Source organism: Leptosomus discolor, chromosome Z, assembly GCF_034619465.1.
Source record: "Leptosomus discolor isolate bLepDis1 chromosome Z, bLepDis1.hap2, whole genome shotgun sequence".
Lineage (NCBI taxonomy): Eukaryota > Metazoa > Chordata > Aves > Leptosomiformes > Leptosomidae > Leptosomus > Leptosomus discolor.
The window spans coordinates 61779184-61801354 of record NC_141419.1 but is presented as its reverse complement, the minus strand read 5'-3'; the positions used below and the strand labels follow the sequence as shown (position 1 = coordinate 61801354).

Sequence of the window (22171 nt, the reverse complement as noted above, 5' to 3'; positions counted from 1 at the left end):
TATCCCTGTGTACCTAAAGTTCGTCTTTTATAGGGTTGCTGTGTCTCCAGCTTCCATATGCTGAGTTGTTGCTGTGGAGCCTGGTCTTGAGTTACTATTTAGCCAAGCCAGCTCTGGCTACGTTTAAACATTCTAGTTTTCTGGAGTGTCAGGACAAACCATTTTCCTTAAATGTACGCCAGCTTTCTTGAAAAACTTTATCCTTTGGTGCTGCCTCCTTTGGGATCCCATTAACCAGTGCCTTCAGTAGGCTGAAATCTGCACTCCTCGAGTCTGAGGTTTGTGCTGTGCTGCTTTCCTTCCTCACTCTTTATGAAAGGAAATTTGTTAATAGAGCAATTATGTAAAAAATAAAGATTATATATTTTAATAAAGATTGAAGACCAAAGCAGAGCATATCTCATACTCTGTTACTGACAGTAGAATTCTGGTTACTTAGTGCACCAGGATATTTATTTGGCTAGTAAACTATGGCTGTAGGGGCATCTATTTTGTGAGTTGTTTTCTTACGTGATATTTTTTATTGTTGATTGATATTTTATGGTAATGAGAAAGTGGCCGTTCCGTGATGGTCTTGAACACAGAGCTTGATTTGATGTATTTGAAATAGTAATGAGACCTCTGTTTTCTATACCATAAGTGTTACTTGAGTAAAGGTTCAAGGCATCCTACTGAAAAAAAAAAAATCTTCCAAAATGAAGTGAATGATGCTGTTCTGTGGGGTTTTTTTTGTCTGTATGTGTGGGGTTTGTTTTTCTTTTTGCAGGTGGTTTAAATCTGGGACAGTAAAACATGCTATGTACCGTGTTGTATTTTCCCAATCTGTGTGTTAACTATCAAAATCTAACTGTGTCCATGCCTCTATAAAACTAGATGAGTGGAATATAAGATTTCTAATATGTAGCAGATCGGACAAATACTGCATGTTAATAACTCTGCCTCTATTTATGGCCAGTATTTCACAGTATATATACAAGCAATGTTGTTGTACACAAACTGCTACTAGGAAAAAATGGCATTCTTCAATGTTTGAGTAGGTGATCAGCTTTTATTATATATTCAATAACATCAGTTTATTTTAACTTATTACAGATGACAGAGTTAAAATACCATTAGGAGTGATTACAAAAAATAAAAGTATTCTCTGACCAGCACCATTCACTTTCACTGCATAACATGGCACGCTTCTCGGTCAAACTTAAGAGGAAGCTTAGTTTGTCATTTGTATGTGTTTAAGTTCCTTTAGGTGGTGGTCTTATAAGCACCAATAATTTCCTGAAACATAAAATATTACCTGGAAACTTCTAAGTGGCTTTAACTAAGTGTGAGCATTCAAGGGTGGAAGGAAGTATGAATGTCTTTGGTCTGTGCTTTTTAATCAGTCTTCCATGTGTCTGTCTTCGACTTTCTAAGAACATTTTTATAGTTGGAGTGTAAGCTAGTTCCTAGCCATACTTTCTGTCAAGCTAGGTATCTTTGGAGATAGCAGTGATTAACAAAAGATTCTATGGCAAATTATGACCAAGTTGCAATTACACTCAGCTGTTTTCTGAATCTTTTAATAGGTGCAAAACTGGAGCATGAAAGCCAAAGAAAATAAAAATCTCTGCAACCAGAATTTGGCTGTAGGGCCGTAGCATTTTCTTTTGCAATTGTTTCTGAGCTACTGTAAAAAAAGATCAAATTGAATATGACTTTTAAAAATATGGAATTGTAATTTCCCTTTTATTTTATGTACTGTTTCAGTACAAATTACATAGGGTCAAATTTTTCTATACCATAGTTGTCCGATTCACAATGATTTTCAGTAATGTTGTACCTCTTGGTGCAAGTTACCCCAATTCTGTCATTTTCTTCTGCAAATAGGGCCCTGGGTTAAAGTAATGTGATATTGTAGCTGAGGTTTTAGGAAAGTGTATTGGTTCTAGTATATTAGAATGCATTATCATCTCTTTGCTCAATTAACGGATAATTGTTATAAACTAGAAAGGACCATTCCTGACAGACATTGTTGAGAATGTAATATACTTAAATATACATCACCTTTATCCCCTGTTTTTTTTTTTTTTTTTGTGCGTGGGTTTTTGTTGTTTTGTTTTATTTTTTTTTTTTTTCAAATCTTGATTTAATTTCAAAATTGTCATCAAAGGTCTGTGGAGATCTGTGGAGGAGCTATTATTTTATATTAAAAATACAGAAACTAATTGGTGTTGTTGAAGAGCATGTTGTAAAATATAAAAAACATTCCAAACCTGGAAACAAGGTAAATGTTAGTCTTCCTGTCACCTGTAACTGGTAACTTTCATGATGTATATCACCTGGTTAATTGTAGTGCTGTACATGTTGTGCACCTGCACCTGGATGTGCTTTTTACATGAGGAGAAAAGTGTATGGTTTGGAAGTAGCAGTGACTTTAGTTTGTGTAAAACCTGCAGAGCAGATCAGTACCAGTGTAAGAGACCTGGTCTTGCAGCAAGGAAAAAATTGCCACATGACTGTGTTGGAAATGCTCTGCATACACAATATTGTAATTCAACAGCAATTATGAGTATACTGCATGTGTTCTAGACTGGGGTCCTGTAAAAATAGTTTAGAAAGACATTACGAAATACTTTTTCTCAATACTAGAGCAGGCAACCTGGTGGGTCAAGTGGGGAAAAAGACATGTGACAGGTGTAATTCTATGAACATTAACTAGAACTTCAAAAGCATATGACAGGAATGAATTAGGCTTGTTTTTTCCAGAGCAGGAGGATAAGAAGGGGCAAAAAAATACCTTTCACTTCTCATGCGATAGAAATAGCTGTCTTGATTCTACTTTCATTTTGTCATTAGAACCACTTAGTTTTACTTCCTTTAAACTGGAATATTGGTAGTTGTGATCCCTGGAAATGGAGCAGTAATAAAATCTCTATCTGCTTAAAAGTTGTCCTTAAAAAATAGGAAGAGTAACTAGTGTGTCTTTAAATAGGTGGGGTTTAGTGCTTACAGTGTACTGCCTGGTAATTTTTTTTTTCCTTTATTTTTCCATTTTCCTCTATAATCAGGCTGAAATAAATAAACATTGGAAGGAAATAGTCCTAATGATCCAGACCAAGACCTCATTTGGCGGGTACCTAGCAAAAGAGATTACTTGTGGAAATTTCTGTGATAATTGCAGACCTTTTATTAGGTGATTTATTTAATTCCACTTGATTCTATATGAAGAATGTGAGCTTTTGGTAGAGCCTTTTAGCAGTTCTGTTTGCTGCAGTTGACATCTTCCTTAAGGGTGTTAGCTTTGAAAAGGAAGACATAGCATACAATAGATCCGCTGCAGTTCCTTCTGTGTTTGTTTGTATGCAGTAGTGAAGAAGTTGGAAGTGGTCATTTTGCCTTTTTTGGAGTATACAGGATAGAAGATGTGGTATTTGATGAATAAATGTTTCACAGAAAAAATATTTTAAGATGTGCATCTTGTTTTAGAAAGATAATCTTGCTACTGTTTTTGCCTGTAACTCAAACATTTCACAGGTGCTTGTAATGAATTTGGATAAAACCCCCAATGTTTCTGACACAGGTTTCAGTCTTTATTTATAATTTCTTTCAACTTAATTTTTCTTCTGTTTGTGTCTCTCTTGAACCCAGTTTTACTTTCCCCTTAAGCTACCTATATTCTCAAAGCTTCTGATTCTGCAAGGCATGGTCAGTTTCCATTGAAGCCAATGGAAGCTGAAGAAACTTGCATTTTCTCCAAGGATAGATAAGCTTAGAGGCAACCTATCAAAGAGTATAATTCACAGTACCGCTGTCTTCCCTGTTGTGATTTTGTGATTGTAAAAGTCTTGAGTTTAAATTACTAGTTCTTTTCTAATAGAGTTGGTTACAGTTGAAAAGAACATCAAGTAATGTTCCCCTTTTTGTGTCACGTCCTTCCCAGCGGCAGGTTTAGTGTTCACTGCATGTGTCTATTAAGCATTAATTCTTTAACTGTATTTTAGTGAGAGTGAGCAATATGGTATGTTCCAGTACAAGAATCTTAATTCCTACACAAACATATGGCATAGAATTATCTACTTAAAGATGGAACTATCTGATAATAATTTGGTAGGGTGACATCTGCACAATAAAGTAAGATGCTGATCACACTGGAAAAGTAAATGCCAAAGTTTTTATACTAACTATTCTGATATCATCAGAAAGCCATTATCATTCCTCCATGGAATGTTAAAATTTAATGATCTAATTTGGTCTTATCACATGCAATATAAATAAAAAATAACCCTGTTAGGTATTCAGAGACCCATGCTGAACACAAAAGTTTTAAGTGCAATTTTCTAGAATTGGACTTAAAGCACTTACATATGTTTAAAAGGGAATAAGGAAAAAACAGGAGAAAAATAAAAATTCTGTGGTCATTTACATCCTTTACTGAAGATGTTTACATATCTTGCTCTATTCTCTGAATAGTTGTAATTTCTTCTCCTGTTGGTCCTGGCGTCAGGATATATAATTTAACATCAGTCTTTACTTTTGGGAAAAAACATGTTAACACAAAGACATAAATACAGCTTTTGCCTGAATCAAATGAGGGTGATGATTCTTTGAGGGCAGTAAGAAGTGTGTTCATATTAGAACGCTGCACCTGAACTTAGAGAGAAAGCTCCTGCAAATCAGACCTTAGAGTTGTATTATCTAAACTCACAAAGTTCTGCAAAGAAGCATCACTTTATTTTTGAATGCACATGACTGAACATCAAGATGGTAGCTTCTTCCATTTTAGGCTTTGCAGCTGAGGATTTCACTTCTGTCATCAGTTCTTCAAAATGGAATGGAAATACCAAGAAATTTGCATGCTGTGTTAATATTGAACTCAATTCTGTTTGTAAAGTTGGAATTCTTAATTAGAACTGTGATAGAATGTAAGCTATTGTTTTCTTTATTTGAAATATTAGTCGCTTTTTAGATATGCAGCAAGCAAGGAAAAGGGTCATTAAAATTGATGGAAATGGGTAACAAATTCTGATTCTTCTGCTTTAAATTGAGTACTACATTAAGGATAGAAATGACAGAAACAGTTTAACTATCTGGTTACATAGAAAGAAAACTTAATTTTTTAGTGCAAGAGTTTAAAGGCTACAGAGTAGGGCTTGAGTTGATGACAATATTTTGGTTTTGCAATACTGAATCTATATAAAATGTATATAGTAGAATTTAGTGTAGAATTAGAATAGTCAATACTGTTTCACAGTAATCTTTTTTCTCTTCTTTTAAACCTAGTTTTCCCACTTCAACCTACTGTGTGAAAAAATGCCTTTTGCATTTCTTAGTGGAAAGCTGCTGTTCACTTTTTTATTTTCTTCTTTCCCCCCGCACCCCCCTGAACATGTTTATGAGTGTAGAATGACGTAGGTTTTCTTATTGACAGATCACAATAGGATGGCATTTTTCAAGGTATAAATAAAAGAACTGCATATAGTGATTTCCTTTTACTCATCTATATTTACAGCCTTTTTTTTGTGTGTCACTGTGTAAAACATTCAGATATGGGGTGTTGTGTTTTTTTTTTTTTTTTTCTATTTTGTTTTAAGCCAGAAATACAGTTGGCTGGAATGAGGTTGAATTATCTTAGATTGGTCTTCATTGCCTGCCAGCCTATGGAACTGATACCAGCCTTTTAATGATAGATTTCGGGCTAGCTGCAAGTGGAGTTAGAACATTTCATAGAAATGTATGTTACTGTTGGAAGTTAATACAGAGTTGATGTAGAAATCTCTTTCACTTTTTGGACATGTCCTGTCTGATTAATAGACTTTTCACAGATTAAAAAGCAACGGGATATCATACAGGACCATTTGTTCAGTCTTACGAACTCTCTCTCTGCCAAATACAAACCTCCTGTAAAGGCTTCTCAGAGGGAAGGGTGTGTAACACAATATTATTTTGCATAAAATGCAAACAAGATATTTCTATGAAGTTAAAGCCTTTAAATTTCATTGGCAGTTGTAGTTATTTCAGGTGGAATAAATGTATTTTTTAAAATGGACTGAAAATCAGTAAAAGAATACATTTTATGATTTTAAAGTAAGAACCACAGTAATGTGAACTCCGTGCGTAAAGTCTGGTGTCTGTTGGAATAAACCAAATATTCTTAAGGATATGACAGCATCGGAAATGTAGTATTTAGGTTTTTATGCTCACTGAAAATCCTTAGTTTAAAATGTTTATATTTAATATCCTAGATGACCTGATTATGAAGAGGTAAATCTGATTACCTGATTTTCTTGAAAACATCAGATAGCTACTCTTACTGAAGTATTTATCCTAAATTTTGGGCCCAGTCCACAGGAAGCTAGCCATATTTTTGTGTTGCCTATAGAAGCTTCCTTAGTTTTATTAGACTTCAAGACTACAGAAATTCCTTATCTCCCTGCAGTGTTGTTGGAAAATATCTCCTATTCATTTGGCAGAAAAATTCAATAAGCAGCACATCATATTGTCATTCTCTCACAAGCAGAATGCTGATCTTTTGTCAAAACATAAGGAACAATTGGCTGATGGCAATTCTGATTACTTTAGAAAGTAATTATTGAAAGAAGGCATATAGATCTTAAATGATCCTTTTATCTTCTACAGGCACCCAAATGACTAATGGTAAAATGACACGTATTCTTTGTTGCGTTCTGCTTAATAAAAAAAGGAAAAGGAAATAACTAAACTAAGCATACTGTTTGATAAGAGCAAAGTTGTCATAGCAGTATGATGCCTTTTGAATCTACTTGCTACAAGTGATCAGCATTCGGTAATGTTTTTTGGCAAATTCTTCTTACTGTGTCATAACCCTTGCTAGAGAAGCAAGGTTGTAAGCTTTCCTTCTTCACTTTTACAGCTTTTTGCTCTACCTGTATTAGAAAAGTTTTTTAAAAAGTTTGCCAGTTAGCACATGTTTAATTGCATACAGATTTAAAAATACTAAAGCATAGTAAAGAGGTTTTAGTTTAAGCGCACTTGACATGTCAAGAATCATCCACGACTACTTGCTGATGAAGTCAAAACTGGTTTGAACATGCTTCTTCACAACCTCCTAATGCCAAGGCATTGTGGTGGTGTATAAGTTGGTGTAAACAGGTTAATGGTGCACTCACCTAGCCAAGAAAGTAATGATACTTTTATGAGGATGGCTGGAGGATCTTGTGTGGATGTATGAATGTGGGAAAAAGACCTTGGATGTATGTAGCTGTCTGTTCTTTTACATAGCTGTACAGGTTTTGGTTCTGAAGTTATTTTAGTGTCCAGTACTATATGGCAATAATGCTCTGCAGTACCAAACCTTTTTTATTCTCAGAATAAAATGAGAAAAAATGATTTTTCAAATGTGTATGTTTTTTTTTATCTGTGCAGCCTTTGATGCTACCAGATATTTCTTGAATCAATAATTTGACCATCTAGCCTACTTCTGAATAGGCTAGTGGCAAGTTGATACTTTTATTCCAAGTAATACGGATACTTGGAGATGCTGGCTACACTAGGCTTTTGTAAGACAAAGAGCTAATGGGTTGAGACCGGTTTAATAAAATGTATTGAACCAACGACATGGCAAGTAATTTTGGTACCTTAGTAAATGGTTTTCAATTTCTTAGCTGATAATGAGCCTGCAGGCTCCACACTGATCAGTATACCAGTTTCATATTCATTCTTACCTATTGTAACACTTGATGATATTTAGTTTGCTCTAACTCTCATTTTCTTTTATGGGCTGATGAACATATAAAAAAGTTAAATAGATGTACCTGATACAGCTGCAGAGTTAGCATGTTTTTGTTTTATGGTTCTCCGAAAAGCTTGACCAGTACTAGAATAGAATTGTTAGATACTTTTCAGAAAGTTCCTGTCTTATATCTGTAGTTGTCAGCATAGGAACTGTGATCACTGCAGCAGTATAACCACTTCAGTGAATAGTGAAGTAATGTTTATTTTCCCAACTCTAGGGCATGGTAAATTATCTGAGCTAAGAGGAATGTTGGTCATCATCTTCTGTCAAGTCCTTCATTTGATTATCATTCTTTTAGAAGCCATAAGCCAGAAAGGCCTACATTGTCAACATCATTGTTCCTTCATTTCTTTCTTCACTTGAGTGGAAGGAAATGCCATTCCTTTGAATGGTCTGTCATTTTTTCTCATTAAGAGTTTAAATTGAATGCAATCTCTGTTTACACTGAGCCTTTCTGTTTGTCTATAATAATTGTTAGCTGGAAACTCATATTTTCTAGGAATGGGTTCAATTTTCCATGACTACTGGCAGATGTTTCTCTAGGATCTTCAGTGACAATGATGTATTTGTTGATAACCCAGTGCTTGCTAGAAGGGACTTCGCTTCGCATCAGTGAGTCTGGTTTTTTGTATGAGAGCTTTAGACAACAGAAACATATTCCATTTCTTCCAAAAATGTCTAGGGGTAGTTTCGCCCTGTTCTGAATGCGTACTTTATGCAATGAATTTTCCTTTGGTTCAGCTTCTCTTTCCTCTTCACGGCAGGTGAAATACATAAGGCTTTGGTTCCACTCTTTTGATTTATATTTTTGCAAAGTTAAATATTTGAGTAATTTTAATAGTTGTGACCAGTGTTCCAAGATACTAACCATAAGAGTTGAGTTGTGAGTAGATTTCATTCTTTCAGTATTGTTACTGTTTTTGTGCTCAATTTGTCACGTCAGTACTCTGGTAGGAACATTTGAGGTGTTTGGTTCATAGGCCTGCAAGAGGGCTTATAGCAAGTGTGTCTGTCTGAACAGGAAAACTTTTGATGGATTTTATATACAGGTTTTATTTATTAGAGGAAAAAGTCATAGAGGATTCTGCAGTATCTGTCTTACTGACTTCTCCTACTTTCTCATCCTCTCCTACCTCTCAAACCTAGACAACCTTTGTCAGAATGCCTCTCTTCTCTGTGTGTTAACACAGCATTAACAGAGCCTTGTGCTTGGCCACAGGGTTTACTTAACAACAGCAGAAAATTTTCCTTTTGAAGTTTGTCCTAATTGGGTGCTTTTTCTTTGCATTGTTTCTGACAGGATTGTTTTGGGGTTTTTTCAGAGGGTTGGATGTGTGTGTTTTGTTTTTGCTTTGGTTTTGTATGTTCTTTTTTTTATGTTTTGTTTTATTTTTTAATATCACAATGCTCCTTTGCTTACTTAGTTTGGATTTAAATAGTGGTAGAACATTGCATAGCTGCAGTTTCTTTCGTTTCCATCTTTTGTTAAAGCGTAAGCTACATAAATAGATAGCTGCAGATTATCCTCTGTTTAGTTTAGAAATAAAGTCTAACATTTGGAGAAGGGAACTGAAAATCAAAAATATACTAGTCTCAGTTTTGACTGTGGCTTGCCTTGTGGCCTTGACAAACAAACCTCTCTGTGGTCTGGTTTCTTCTTCTCTGTTACCAGGAAGAAACATTAGTATTTGCAAAGCATTCTGAAATTCCTGGAATGAAGGTGAATAGAACTACAGATTTTTTCATTATCTGTTGGAAGTTGTATAGGCTTTCTAGATGATATTCTGCTTTGCTGAGCACGAGTACAAATGAAGTGTATTTGGGAGACATAAACTCAATGTAAGAGTCATATTGGACAAAAAATTATTCGGTAGATTGACAATCTAGAATAAATCTGTTGGGTAGTTCTTGACCTCTGAATTTTCAGTTAAGAATAACACTTCACAATTGGAGCAGGGAGGTTATTTATATATACACAAAACAGTGGTTGATTCAGCATGCTGTTTGACTCAGAGTTTACAGAAGCTACAAGATGTACGTGAATGATGAATTTTGGGTATCTAAGTCTTGAAAAACTGAGTCAAGCTTTTGCAAGAATTTGTCATATGCCTTAGGGTAACTTAATGAATATGATGTTGCTTTATGAGCTTCACGTGCACTTGGCCACAGCTTTTTTTGTCTGATTGGAATTTCATTGCTTTCTTCTCCTTCCCCCAGGCAGAAGTCATGATGTACTGTTTATACATGGTTTACCATTGATAACATTAAATTGCTGATTTTAATGTCTTTTAATACAGTGTTCTAGATGCTAAAAGATGAAACCTGAGAAAAATGTATCATGACATTTTAGAACATCTTCAAAATATTTAGAAAAAATTATTTTATGAACTTTAAAAAGTACTTTATAATTTTATTAACATAAGGGCAAGTCACTACTCCATTTGCTGTGCTTCTGAAGCAATATTGAGGAATGCTCAACAATTCTAAGGCTTTAGATGAGTCTTAATAGTACTTAGTTTTCAACATGATCTGTCTGTGAGTGTGATCACGTGTAAATGCAACCATAATTTTTAAGAGCGACAGCTAGGATTGGAGCGCTGTAAAATTTGAATTGGTGCAGAAAAAAATGTGTCTGTACTCAATTATTGTTATATCTGAACCTGAATTTGAAAGAGAGTTATGAAAGTCCTGACAATAACTTGACTTGCTGGAACAACTAGCAACATTAGTAGTGATTCACAGGTATATTAATTGTGCCAGACAATCCAAGGGAAATAACAGTTTATTTTAGCCAATAAACAACGCCCCAAAATAACAGAAAAAGTTTTTACTCCTCATCCCATTGGCTCATAGCGGGTGTATATCTGTGTCTGTGTTCCCAGAACCCCCTTTAATCTGCAATATGTGAAGTTCTAATTTGAGGTTTTTTCCAGCTGGTATGTAGAAATACATTTTTCAATTTGATAACCTATCAATTTTCTTTTGAGTTTGTTGGGAATAGAGAAGAAACATTTCCTTACTAGATTTCCTGTTATACTGACTTCTTACCTACTATATGATACAGCTCTCCCTGTGGTGTAATTAATGAGCTGAGGATATATATAATTGTACAGAATTGCTATAATTGGGCCATTGGTGAATTCCTTTTTTTATGCTTGATAGTAGTAAATTTTTTGTAAGTAAATCCATGATAATAACTGGAATTTGTGTAATCAAGATGAGAAATGACATGGTAATAGGCCTATATTGGGTATTGCACAGCTACAAGTTGTTGTTTATAATGATATATATATATACACACATATTATTGCACAGAATGTTTGTTTTCTTACTTCAGGGGATATTTTAGAATGGGTTAAATCTTGTCTGCTGCAGACAGAGATTAATTTCTTTACAATAAATTATCGTTGCACAGGGTCAGAATCCTTCATTTTAAAATACAGGAATTACAAGACAGTTTAAACTAAGGGACAGAAGCCTTCATTTTCTGGATCTGAGGAAATGCAGTCCAAAGGTACTAAGAAATGAAACAATGCAGAGCTAAGGGAAGGGTGGAGCAAGGGCAGTTGCCACAGAGCAGAGAGGTAAGGACTCCAGGCCAAGGGTTTCTGTGTGTAGGCATGAGGGATGGATGGAGAAGTGAATGTGAGTGGAAGAGGAGAAAAGCTGGGCTAGAAAGAGTAAAATCAGAATGAAGAGAAAAAAGTTAATAGCTAATGATTTTCTAAGAGGTAAGAATAATGCCAGGAAAGATACCAGTAAAGGACTTGAGGTAACTGGGCACAGAACGGTAGTATAGTTATGGAAACTCAAGGAATGGTTTCCAAATGTTAACAACCAACCAACCCCTCCAAAACCCCAAACAGCCCCCAAATCAGCAGTGAACCTTAAACAGTTGTGTCTCAGAGATATCCTTTCAGCTGTTTTATTTGCACTCAGTGAAGGCTGAGCTTTGTAGACAATGCTAGTTTGCACTACATCAAATGTGGAAGCATGGGTTGCAACAATCCTGCCCTTTCTTTCCCCCCCGCCCCCCCCCCAAAAAACCAAACAAAACTGAATACTGGATAGATAGGTGTTGAAACTTGGTAAGTGAGAATGCTGCCCTGTGCATTAATCTGTTACTCTGGATGACAACTTGGATTTAGAGTTTAAGATGACCTGTAAAATTACCAGATATATGTGAAGCCCCTTCTATCCTTTTACTGTGCATAGAAATATCTTTCTGTCCTCATCTTTACCTGTTTCCAGGAAGTTCCTTGGAACATAGACTGGTGCCTAACTTTGATTTTGAATTTCATCAGTTTTCTCATCTGCATGCCTAACTCGTGCTCAGTTCAGTGGTTTCTGGGTCACATAAATGAAGAAAGAGTATAACCAAAAAGGCATAACAGACAGATAAGCTAAAAAGAAAGAAGGGATGAGAGGAGGAACATTTAAGAAAAGATGGAGTTCTTTCAGCTGTGTCCTGTCAAGGTGTTCCTATTGCCCAGGTTTCAAAGAAATTGGAAGAAAACAGCCACACTTTTGAAATACCATCTGATGCTCTACATAATATAAATTGTGTCTTTTTTTTTTTGTGTAGGAATGTGTGGGTGGCATTATGTGCAAGTGGAAAATAATTTAGAAATAGTAATCAAGAAAAAAACCATGTGTTTTGTAATGTACTATTTAAATATTGGAGAGTTTTTAAAATATTGCAGACTGCATATGCGTATATGAATACATATAATTAATTTATTAGAAATATTTTGTTCTATTCTTTACCCAAAACATTGTGGAATGTGTATCAAAAGAATCTTAAAGAAGCATGGTGTTTTGAATTTCTACTTTTGTTGTGTGTGACTGGATGTGTCAGGGAAAAGTGTGTGTACTCTCTATGATTTACGAAGGCTTGCTTTATTGATGCTTGCACAGATGACTAACTGATATCAAAGGTTTCTGCAACACTGCCTACAAGTTGCCAGAAGGTCAGTGTGAAAATGTATCACTGCCTGATTCCATAGCAAAGAACAGTTATTGTTACCAGGATTTATTAAATCCTGTCCTCTCAACAAAAGGCACCTATCGAGCACTTCTACAAGTAGTCCACAGGAAGCAGTTCCAGTTGCAGCACCTTTAAAATACTTATCAAACCACATTTTTTACATTGTTTGAACATGATTCATTTGAAGTCTTGCAGGAAGAGTGGAATGTAGTGTGTGAAGTAGTCTTAATAAAACTTAATAAAATGCAGTTTAAGTTAACCTGGTAAGAAAAGTCTAAATTATTTAAAATGCCTCTCTCCAATAAATACATCATTGCCACTGTACCATGAAGAAAGCTTTAATCATTAAAAGCAGTTAGGAAAGTGTATCAGTGAAAAATAGCTTGATTAGGTCATTTTTAGAGTATGCATTCTGAATTGGGACTAATATAGCACATGAAGAAGGTTACCAGCCTACTGCTTGCCTCATTCTGCTAATTTCATAGAATCACAGAACCATAGAATGGTTTGGGTTGGAAGGCACCTCAAAGATCATCTAGTTCCAACCCCCCTGCCACAGGCAGGAACACCGTCCACCAGACCAGGTTGCTCAAAGGCCGACTCAACCTGGCCTTGAACACTGCCAGGGAGGGGGCAGCCACAGCTTCTCTGGGAAACCTAATTTGTTGGTTTGTTATGGGTTTTGTAAGATTTCATTTTGTCTTTACAAAGAACAGAACTTTTCATGTTTTTTCTTGTCTGTTATTCTCACACATGCTGTGCCACAGGTCTGTAGAAAAAGAGTTTACCTACACTTTTCTTTTTTTTTCCTGAAATGGTTATGAAAAGGAAGGACAAAAATTTAGCCTAACAAAGTACTACTGTTCTTCAAATTAATCTTTGGAAGAATTTTGACTGAGGTAGATTTAACAAAATCTAGTACCAAGTGCAAAATGTCAAAAATCCTCAAGATATTTTTAGCTTAATATGTTAAATATTGTAACACTGTAGTACAACAACTGATGTTCAGGTTGAGAAGATATTTTTGTGCATAAAGACGTAATTTCACATCTTAGAGTGTATAGCATTATTGAATATATACTTCATTGAACTAAAAGAGAAAAATGCAGATCACAAGGGCTTGACTCTGGATATACGTTTCCACACTTAGAACTGTGGTGCTACAAAATACTACTCCTCTTCTAGTAGTCAAATAAGATAAATTGTCTATTTGCTTTCTGTTGCAGCAAAATATGATACTCACTACAGAGTGAATATTTCTACGTTACTTTTGAAAATCCAGTGATTCTGTTTGATGAAAGAGTTTAATATTAATGATGGAGTACTAGAAAGACCTTTAAGACGTGTACTCAATTCTTAATGATGTACAATGCTTTTTAAGGGTTATTCTTAGGTACTGGTGTAGATGTTAGCGGGTCAATATTCTGCTGATCAAAACATGAATTCTACAATTACCTCAGTGAGAGCAATTAGGAGAAAGATGCACCTGTTTTAAAATATGCTTAAGTATATGTCTAACTCTAATATGTGTTAGTCTAAAAGCTTGCTGTATTCCTTTAAATTTTCCGGAGTCAGAGTCCAAAATAGGAAGGATTTAACTTTGTTTTCTTTAGTACAAGGTGATTATTCTTTTTTCCATTCACAAATAGCAAGTATTTGAAAAAATTCTTTAGCATTAGTATGTCTCTCCTAGGTAATTTTCTCATATTACAAATGTATCTCACACTTAGTTCTATCAGTTAGTTAAAGTTGCTGATACATTTTGCTTCCAGTTCATTGCTATAAAGGTATGCAGCTACTAATAAATATTATTTGAATTGCTTACCTCCAAGTCATATCTTTATGATAGAATGGATAATAATAGTAATAGTAATGGTGGTGTTGGTGATGTTACTAGTCATATCAAAGAATTCTGAGAGAGTTCTGTTCTGTTAAGTATTGTAATTGGAATACTAATCTTTGGTGGAAGAATATGTGTCAGGCTAATTCTGCTGCATTTTAGAAAATAAGGTTACAATTCTTGCCTGTGGCAACATCAGCTGTATTTTACATGGGGATCCAACAATTTTGATTTTGCATTTACTTTAAAAAATATTAAAATATACTTCCAAGATGATTGTGATCCTTGAAAGTATCACTGTGAGTATTTTGTAGACAGTGCCATGTCCCTTTTGTGTCTGTCCCTAGAGGCTTCTTCAATAGTATGACAGTTTGCCTTTTTTCTGTCGCTTTTTTGTCTTGTAAAGTAGGAAGCCATATAACTGTCAGCTACAAGTCTGTCAAATGGGAAATGAAGAAAAAGCATCACCACCATCACCAAAAAGAACAAAAACTCCTCCAGATTATTAAATAAAAGCAATAGATTTTTTTTTTTTTCTTGGCTCATTTTAGGAAATATGAATAGAAACTGTTTTCAGAACGTATCTGCTGTCATTGTCTTTTATGGTATTTCCAAATGTTTACACCCTTTAATGCCTAGAAGCCTGTTTTCTATATTTTTGGGCAAGCAGTAATACTGTTGAGCATGATGTAATAATTTTTACTCAGAAGTGTATGTTCTTAAAAGTTTTAAAACTTCTAAAAAATTTGATCATATTTCTAAATATCTGCCTGATTTTTAAAAATAATTTGCAGTATTTTCTATTAAAATGTAGTGAAAACTGATCAAAGATTACTGAAAGACAGAAATTCTGTGCCTGATTTCAACATAATTTGTTTTAAGTCTTCTGATATATTATTATTATTCCATCATAGAATACATTTTATTTCTTGAGATACTTTCTTCTTTGATACTTTAGTGCTGACTTAAGTAATTATTTTCTTCCAAACCACTGGAAATCTTGGTAATTCTCTAAGTTTTTGCTTTAAGAACCATTTCTGATTGTTGTGTGGCAATATGGCTTGAATATGAAAGGATTTTATGTGTAAATGGACAGAAAATCCAGCATTGGATTTCATTTTTAAGAGTTAAAAATATTTCAGGGTACCATCTATGCACCTTTCCAGTATATAGAAGTTTCTTAATTGCTTTTCTGTTGCTGCTCATTATGACTGATCAAGGACTCTCCGAATGAGACACACAATTTCAAATAAGGTTGATCTTTTACAGAATGTGTGTATATGTATATGTACACTTACACATGTTGTTTGAGACAGGAAAATTCTAATGATATTTTGGGTAGAATCATTAAAGACAGCTGCATATTTCTTACAATTTCTATGTTGATTTTTTTTTTTGTCTTTCCATTCCCTCTCGCATTAGAGGGCAGTGTTGTGAATGTACAGCATATTGATATTGACATATTGAAAGGAAAGCAAGCATTTTTAATACGTCTTGGATGCATTCCTTTCATTATCTATGTTACAGTTTTCAAGAGGAAGAAGGGTGGACTAGAAATGATAGGTGGAAATAGCGGATAAAGAAATTTGCATCCAGCACACAAAAAGCTAGCTAGTGGAAAAGTTGCATTGAGTGCCTTGTGTGTTTAAACTTTTCTATTATTAATCATCCTCCTTGTTTAGAAGGGGCACTAAAACCAGCTGTAGCCAACTGAAAGCAAGGCCATGCATTTACCATTTTTTTGGTATGTATCTCTGTTTGGCTGTAAGAAAATACTCATTTTTGCCCTTCAACAGAGTCATTTAGCTATAACACAAAGTTCTTTACAGCTTTTTCCATTTGAGGCTATGTTTTAGCCAGTCAATTTGCTTTTAATCTGAATAATTGTACTGGGTTTACATGGCAAGGTTTTGGTAGCATAGGGGAGCTGCAGCAGTGGCTTCTGTGAGAAGGGATCAGGAGCTGCCCTCATGTTGGACAGAGCCAGGTTCAGCTGGCTCCCAAATGAACCTGCCACTGCACAAAACTGAGCCTGTCAGTGACTCTGTTGGCGCTTCTGTTATAGTGTATTTTAGAAAGGACAAAACCTACTTTGCAGCAGCTGTGAGAGAGAGGAGTGAGGAAAATGTGAGAGAAACAGCCCTGTAGACTCCAGAGTCAGGAGTGAAGTTGAGCCTGGGAAAAAGGGAGATGAGGGAAACTGCTTTTAGTTTTGTTCTTATTTCTCACTATCCTGCTATCCTAGTCTGTTATTAATTGGCAATAAATTAAATTAATTTTCTCAAGTTGAGTCTGTGATGGTGATTGGTCACTGACCTCCCTGTCCTTATCTCAACCTGTGAGCTTTTTCATCTTATTTTCTCTTTCTGTCCTGCTGAGGAAGGGCAGTGAGAGAGATGGTTGATGGACACCTGGCAACCAGCCAAGGTTAACCCACTACAATTGTTTATGTGCTGTAGGCATACTGGTTTTCTTATTGCGGTCTTCTAATGTTAAGTATTTTGGAGCATAGTAACTTTAGTATGAAAATTGTCTCAACATCTACAGTATTCCAAGTGAAGACTCTTCTGCATTTTCATGATCATCATTAAGAGTTTGTTCAAATAACTCTAAAATATTCCACTCATATGCATAAGTTGTAAAGAAAAAGAATGCAAAGATTTTTTGGTGGACTAAAACCAGGGACTAGAGCAAAACTGCATGAGATTTTAGGATCTGCATTGCACAGAAGGTCAGGATACGTGTTGATAATACACTTTTCTAGTCCTTAAACATAATATTCCCCTCTCTTGCATTTTTCTTCCTCTTTGTAGAAAAATATGGGCAACACTCAATGTGGTACTCGTATGCATTTTATTTCAAAGAGTTAAAAGCTAGGACTGTATGTGCCTGTAAAGACCTTTGAGTTAGGTGGATACTACATGCGTTATTTTTAAAAATAAAATTGTGATGCCCCTAAAGATATGTGCAGTCTCTGGATTCAACATGGTATTATGCTTATAACTATTGCGTACAGCTCATAGAGCAAGAAGAAATGCTATAGTTTCTTTTTGGTCTTAACCTGTAGAGGTTAATTAAACAATGGAGTGTTCATAAGTACCTTTATGGAATACCTAGTGTGTTACATTTGTTCAGATAGTATCTTCTGTTGAACAATCCTTCCCCCCTGAAGAAGTGAGGAAGAGGGAAAAGAGAAAATTTTGATTAAAGTAGAGTTGGTTTTCACGTGTGAGATTTTTATTTTGGACTTTCTTTACTACAAACACAAAAAAAATTGGCATGTTCCATTACTTGTCACTTATAAATTCCTCTGTTCTCTTGCAGTGCACTTGTAGAAGAGACATGGTGACAATATCCATGGACATCTTTGTGAGGAAGTTTCAACCAGACAGATACCAGCTGTGGAAACAAGGCAAGGATTTATACACCATTGATCATACAAAACCAACTCCTGAATCAACACCTGAGGTAAAGACCTGGCTACAGAGAAGAAAGAAGATGAAGAACTTTCCCAAGTGGTATTTATGTTTCTTTATCCTCCATTTAATGGTGTTCAGTATGATGTAAATTTCCTTTTTGTTTCTTCTTTTGCCACTTTCTCTGGTGTCATATTTGAATTCATTTACTTAAGATGAAGTTCGTTTTTCAGTTTTCTGTATTAAGATGAACTTGGGGAAAAGCAAGTATTTTTTTCAGAATGACTTTGAAAAATCAGTTCAACTTAAAAGTTATTTGTATAGCTGCAGTTAATGAGTATGAAGAACATCAAAATACTTTCCAGTGTGGTATTTAGAATCTTTCTTTAGTACAGGTTTTTCCATTAAAATTTTCAAGGTGTGGATGGTTGCTATTGTTTCTAGTGACATCTGCAACCAAAAGACAAGGGAGAAGTCTCCTAAGAATTCAGGTAAAGGTTAAATTGGAAAAACTTACCATGTAGCTGTGGCAGAATCCAAACAGCTATATGAAATCTCTACCAATAGTCTTAACCCTCACTGACATCTTAACTCCAGGTAGATATCACTGCCTGTTTGACACAGTCTCACAGTGCTGCAGTTGAAACCTGTCTGTGTCTACCACAGGTCAATCACAGATTGTAATTTGTAGTAAGGAAGGCCTGAATCTCAGTTGTTGGTGCTGACACTACTAGGAAAATTAGGAGAAAAAAGTTTCTCAGCTTATAACTGAAGCCATCAAAGTTTTGACCTGTTGAAGCAGTTTTGTAGCTGGATCAGTTTTCTTGGTGTACGTTGTGATTTTTATTTGCATTGCACAAACATTTTTCTTACACTCATGCTTTCCTCTTTTACTTAACAGGATCTTTATGGATTTTCTTCTTCATTATCTAATAAACATTACTTAATTTCTAGCCTAGCGTAGGCAGATTTATTGGTATCTACTTACTGCGGAGTGCAGTTTGCTGGGTTAAAGATAATACTGATTTTTTAAGACCTTTTTCCTCCTTCAGGTCATTTTACGATGCAGTTACTTTTTTAAACTTGCTCTTAACTGAGTTTCCTCATTTTATTTGTAAGTTAATGTATTTCATGAGGAAAATGATGGGAAAGTCAGCCTGTAAAGGAGAGGACCAACTGCCGCTGCAGTGTAACTTTATAATTAAGAAATACAAGATTGGGTTTGTTCTGGGTAAGAATAGTTTGTGAGGTAGCAGCAGTTTTTGAAGACGAGTGAAGCAGCTAGTTATGTAGTATATGTATCTATATAACATACTAACAGCTAGTAAGTGTATGTGTAATATTAACCTAGACAGAGAGAGAGAGTAATTCTGTGATTTAGCTAGTTGAATGCTGTTTTGCCCTCTAGTAAGGTTCACTGTATGTGTCGTGCAGCGTAAGTGCAAGTTCACACTTGGAACAGCAGTGATTCGTTTGTTGACCCTTATGGATAGCCAGTTGTAACTAAAAGCAAAGACTTTATAATAATTTTACTGCAAGTTTTGTCATAGGAACACATGGTCTGATTTCATGCACTTAGCTAAGCTAATAAACACAATTCTAATGCTGTTTAATTCTTGAGTTGGCTTTTGTTCAGGCATAGTAACAATGCACTTTGCAAAGGGAGGATAAAACGTTTGTTCACCTTAATTTCTAGTGTAATGTCTCAATTGAAATTGTCATTTTTATTACGGGAAAAATACAAGTACCAGCAGAGTCAAAATAGAAATACCATCTATGGAAATCTTCATGTATGTGGTGACAGGGAGAGTTTAACTCTGACATTTATGGCTGAAATACTTTGCTACAATAAAACATCTAATGGCTGAATGCAAACAGTGATAATGCTTGCTGTTATATTACAATGTGAACTGATGGGTGTCTCACATTTAAGCAAATTTTCTGGAAATTACTATTTTATAGACAAGGTGTTGAAAGATATACATTGGTGGACATAGGAAAAATGTAACTGGTAGAAAAATGTTTTTCTGGAGATGTCTGTAGTCTAAGATGCAAGACCTTTGTAAAACTCCTGGTTTACTGCCATAGTTGGGTTTTTTTCACTAGTGTGTTACGAGTTTTGAAACCTTATGCGTGATGGAGAGCTCAAAAATGTCTTCACGTGTCACATAGTTGAATTTGAAGTTGGACTATTCTCCTGTTACTTTTATCCTGAGCACATAAATTACAAACCAGTTTCTGACAGAGGGTGCTATTTCTCCTGCTTTAACTTTTCTCTTCTACTTCTAAGGGTGCAAAAGCTTATGCTGAAGCTTTAATTTCAACTCTTTTTTACACAGCATTGTGAAATGTGTCGCTTGGTATTGTAGCCATTCAAAATATTCAGTGACCAGAATTTTTCCTTATTACAGGTGCTTGTTGTTTGTCTTAAAATGCGTATTAAAACTTAGAAGGTTTATAAACAGATCTGATTTTACAATTCAGACTTGTGTTTTATTATCATTTGGGTTTGGAAATACTACCTGATTTTAATGCAATTGAGAATGTTGTCTCTTCATTATTTTATAAGGGTTCAAAAGAATGATTCGTGACAAAGCTAGTTTGGATGCTGGTTAAGTAACAGCTACTTAAGGTTATTTTGCTTTTATAGTTTAATAACTTTTCTTAGAATTGTGATAGAAGATTAAAAGGTTAAATCCAATCAATTGTTAATCTATCACTTAATAGATTGTAAACACTATCTCAACACAAAAAGATGAAAAATTGTCAGTTTTTACCACTTTAAGCAGGTGAAGGGGACATATGTATTGGTAGACGTTTTATCTTACCCGAGACAGACATTCTGCTCTGACAGCAATATCTCTTGTAACAGCTTCCAGCACACCAGATCTCGATCTAAAAAGCTTAAAACTCCAGAGGACGAGAGAGAATCTGCTATGGTAGCTGGTACAGAAATCTTAGTGACTGAAGCGGTTACTGATGGCTTCAAGGTCAGTGAAGAACCTGGAAAAGTAGTGAGACTGGTAAACACAGGAGTGCCTTCTGGGGAAGAAGAAAACAGCAGAAGAATGCAGCTGGATCAACACTTACTGGATAATGTCAAGGTTGCAGGTGAGATAAGGACTGATTATGTTCCACATGTAGGTTGTAGGCTGTTGATACTCTTAATGCCAGAAATTGGTGGATGTTAAAAGTATAGTATTATCCTAAGTAGCGTACTAAAATACCGAAGTTTAAAGTTATGCAGAGAAGATTGATATTTAGTAAGAATGAGAAAATGCCAGAATTAATATTCTGAGCTGAGTGTAATATCACTTAAACTGTTTTAATGGTTTTTTAAAGGGGCAGAAAGGATGAGGTTTTATGAATTACATTTCTTCGATAGACTGATGTTTTACAGCAAAATTGTATTGATACAGAAATGATACAGAATGCATTAACACTTGTGCAAACAGTATAGAACAAATATGCTTGCAGTATGCTACATGTATTTACATGAAGGATGCTGCATATTAGAAGTGGTCTATACTTGTGCACAAAAATGCTTTGTTTTGAAACTGCGGATTTCTTGTCTCTTCCTGTTCAGCTGTCTGACAATGCAAGTTATAAAGGCCTTGTCAAGCCAAAGATGGTTCTTTTTTTTCCCGACAACTATTTTATACTAATATACGTGGTATATTCTGGACTTTATTTCTTCTGTTTTGCATTTCTTTGTAGTACAGGTGTAGTTTCACATTTCTGTTCAGAAAGGCAAACCGCAGTTTGAGTTTTAAGTTTGTGAGGAGTCCCATTTGGTTTTATATTGATACTGAAAATTTTCTTGCAAATTGTGTATAGAGAGTATTTCCCTGATTGTGAATATTAATAGTTATGTTAATGGTTATTTGGAGATGGTTAACACCAGGATTGATCCACATAAAGATAATGAAGTGAGTATTCCAATATGGAGGCTTATAAATTCCTGTGTAAATATCAGTTGGTGTTCTATTAAAGTCTTTCCAGGTCTGTTCTAATGATATTTTAAATTTTTTTTTTTTTTAGTTTTTTTTTTTTCAAAGGTGCTATTCCTTTACAGCGTCCCCAAACTTTTAATAGAAATTTGCAATGTTCATGACCACTGTGAAACTAGTGTTTAGTTAGCAGCCATTCTGTATTCATTGACAAGGGAAGGAAAAGCA

The 22171-nt window shown here is 35.1% G+C and overlaps 1 protein-coding gene across 2 annotated transcripts in view; it reads left to right on the top strand.

The window, feature by feature from the left end:
• KDM4C (lysine demethylase 4C) overlaps positions 1-22171 on the top strand; it is a 262110-nt gene that overhangs the window by 108268 nt on the left and 131671 nt on the right. For both annotated transcript variants that reach the window (XM_086480286.1, XM_086480285.1), the window contains exons 8-9: positions 17902-18095; positions 20866-21104. In XM_086480286.1, coding sequence (XP_086336412.1) covers positions 17902-18095; positions 20866-21104 — 433 coding nt within the window. The remainder of the gene's footprint in view (positions 1-17901; positions 18096-20865; positions 21105-22171) is intronic.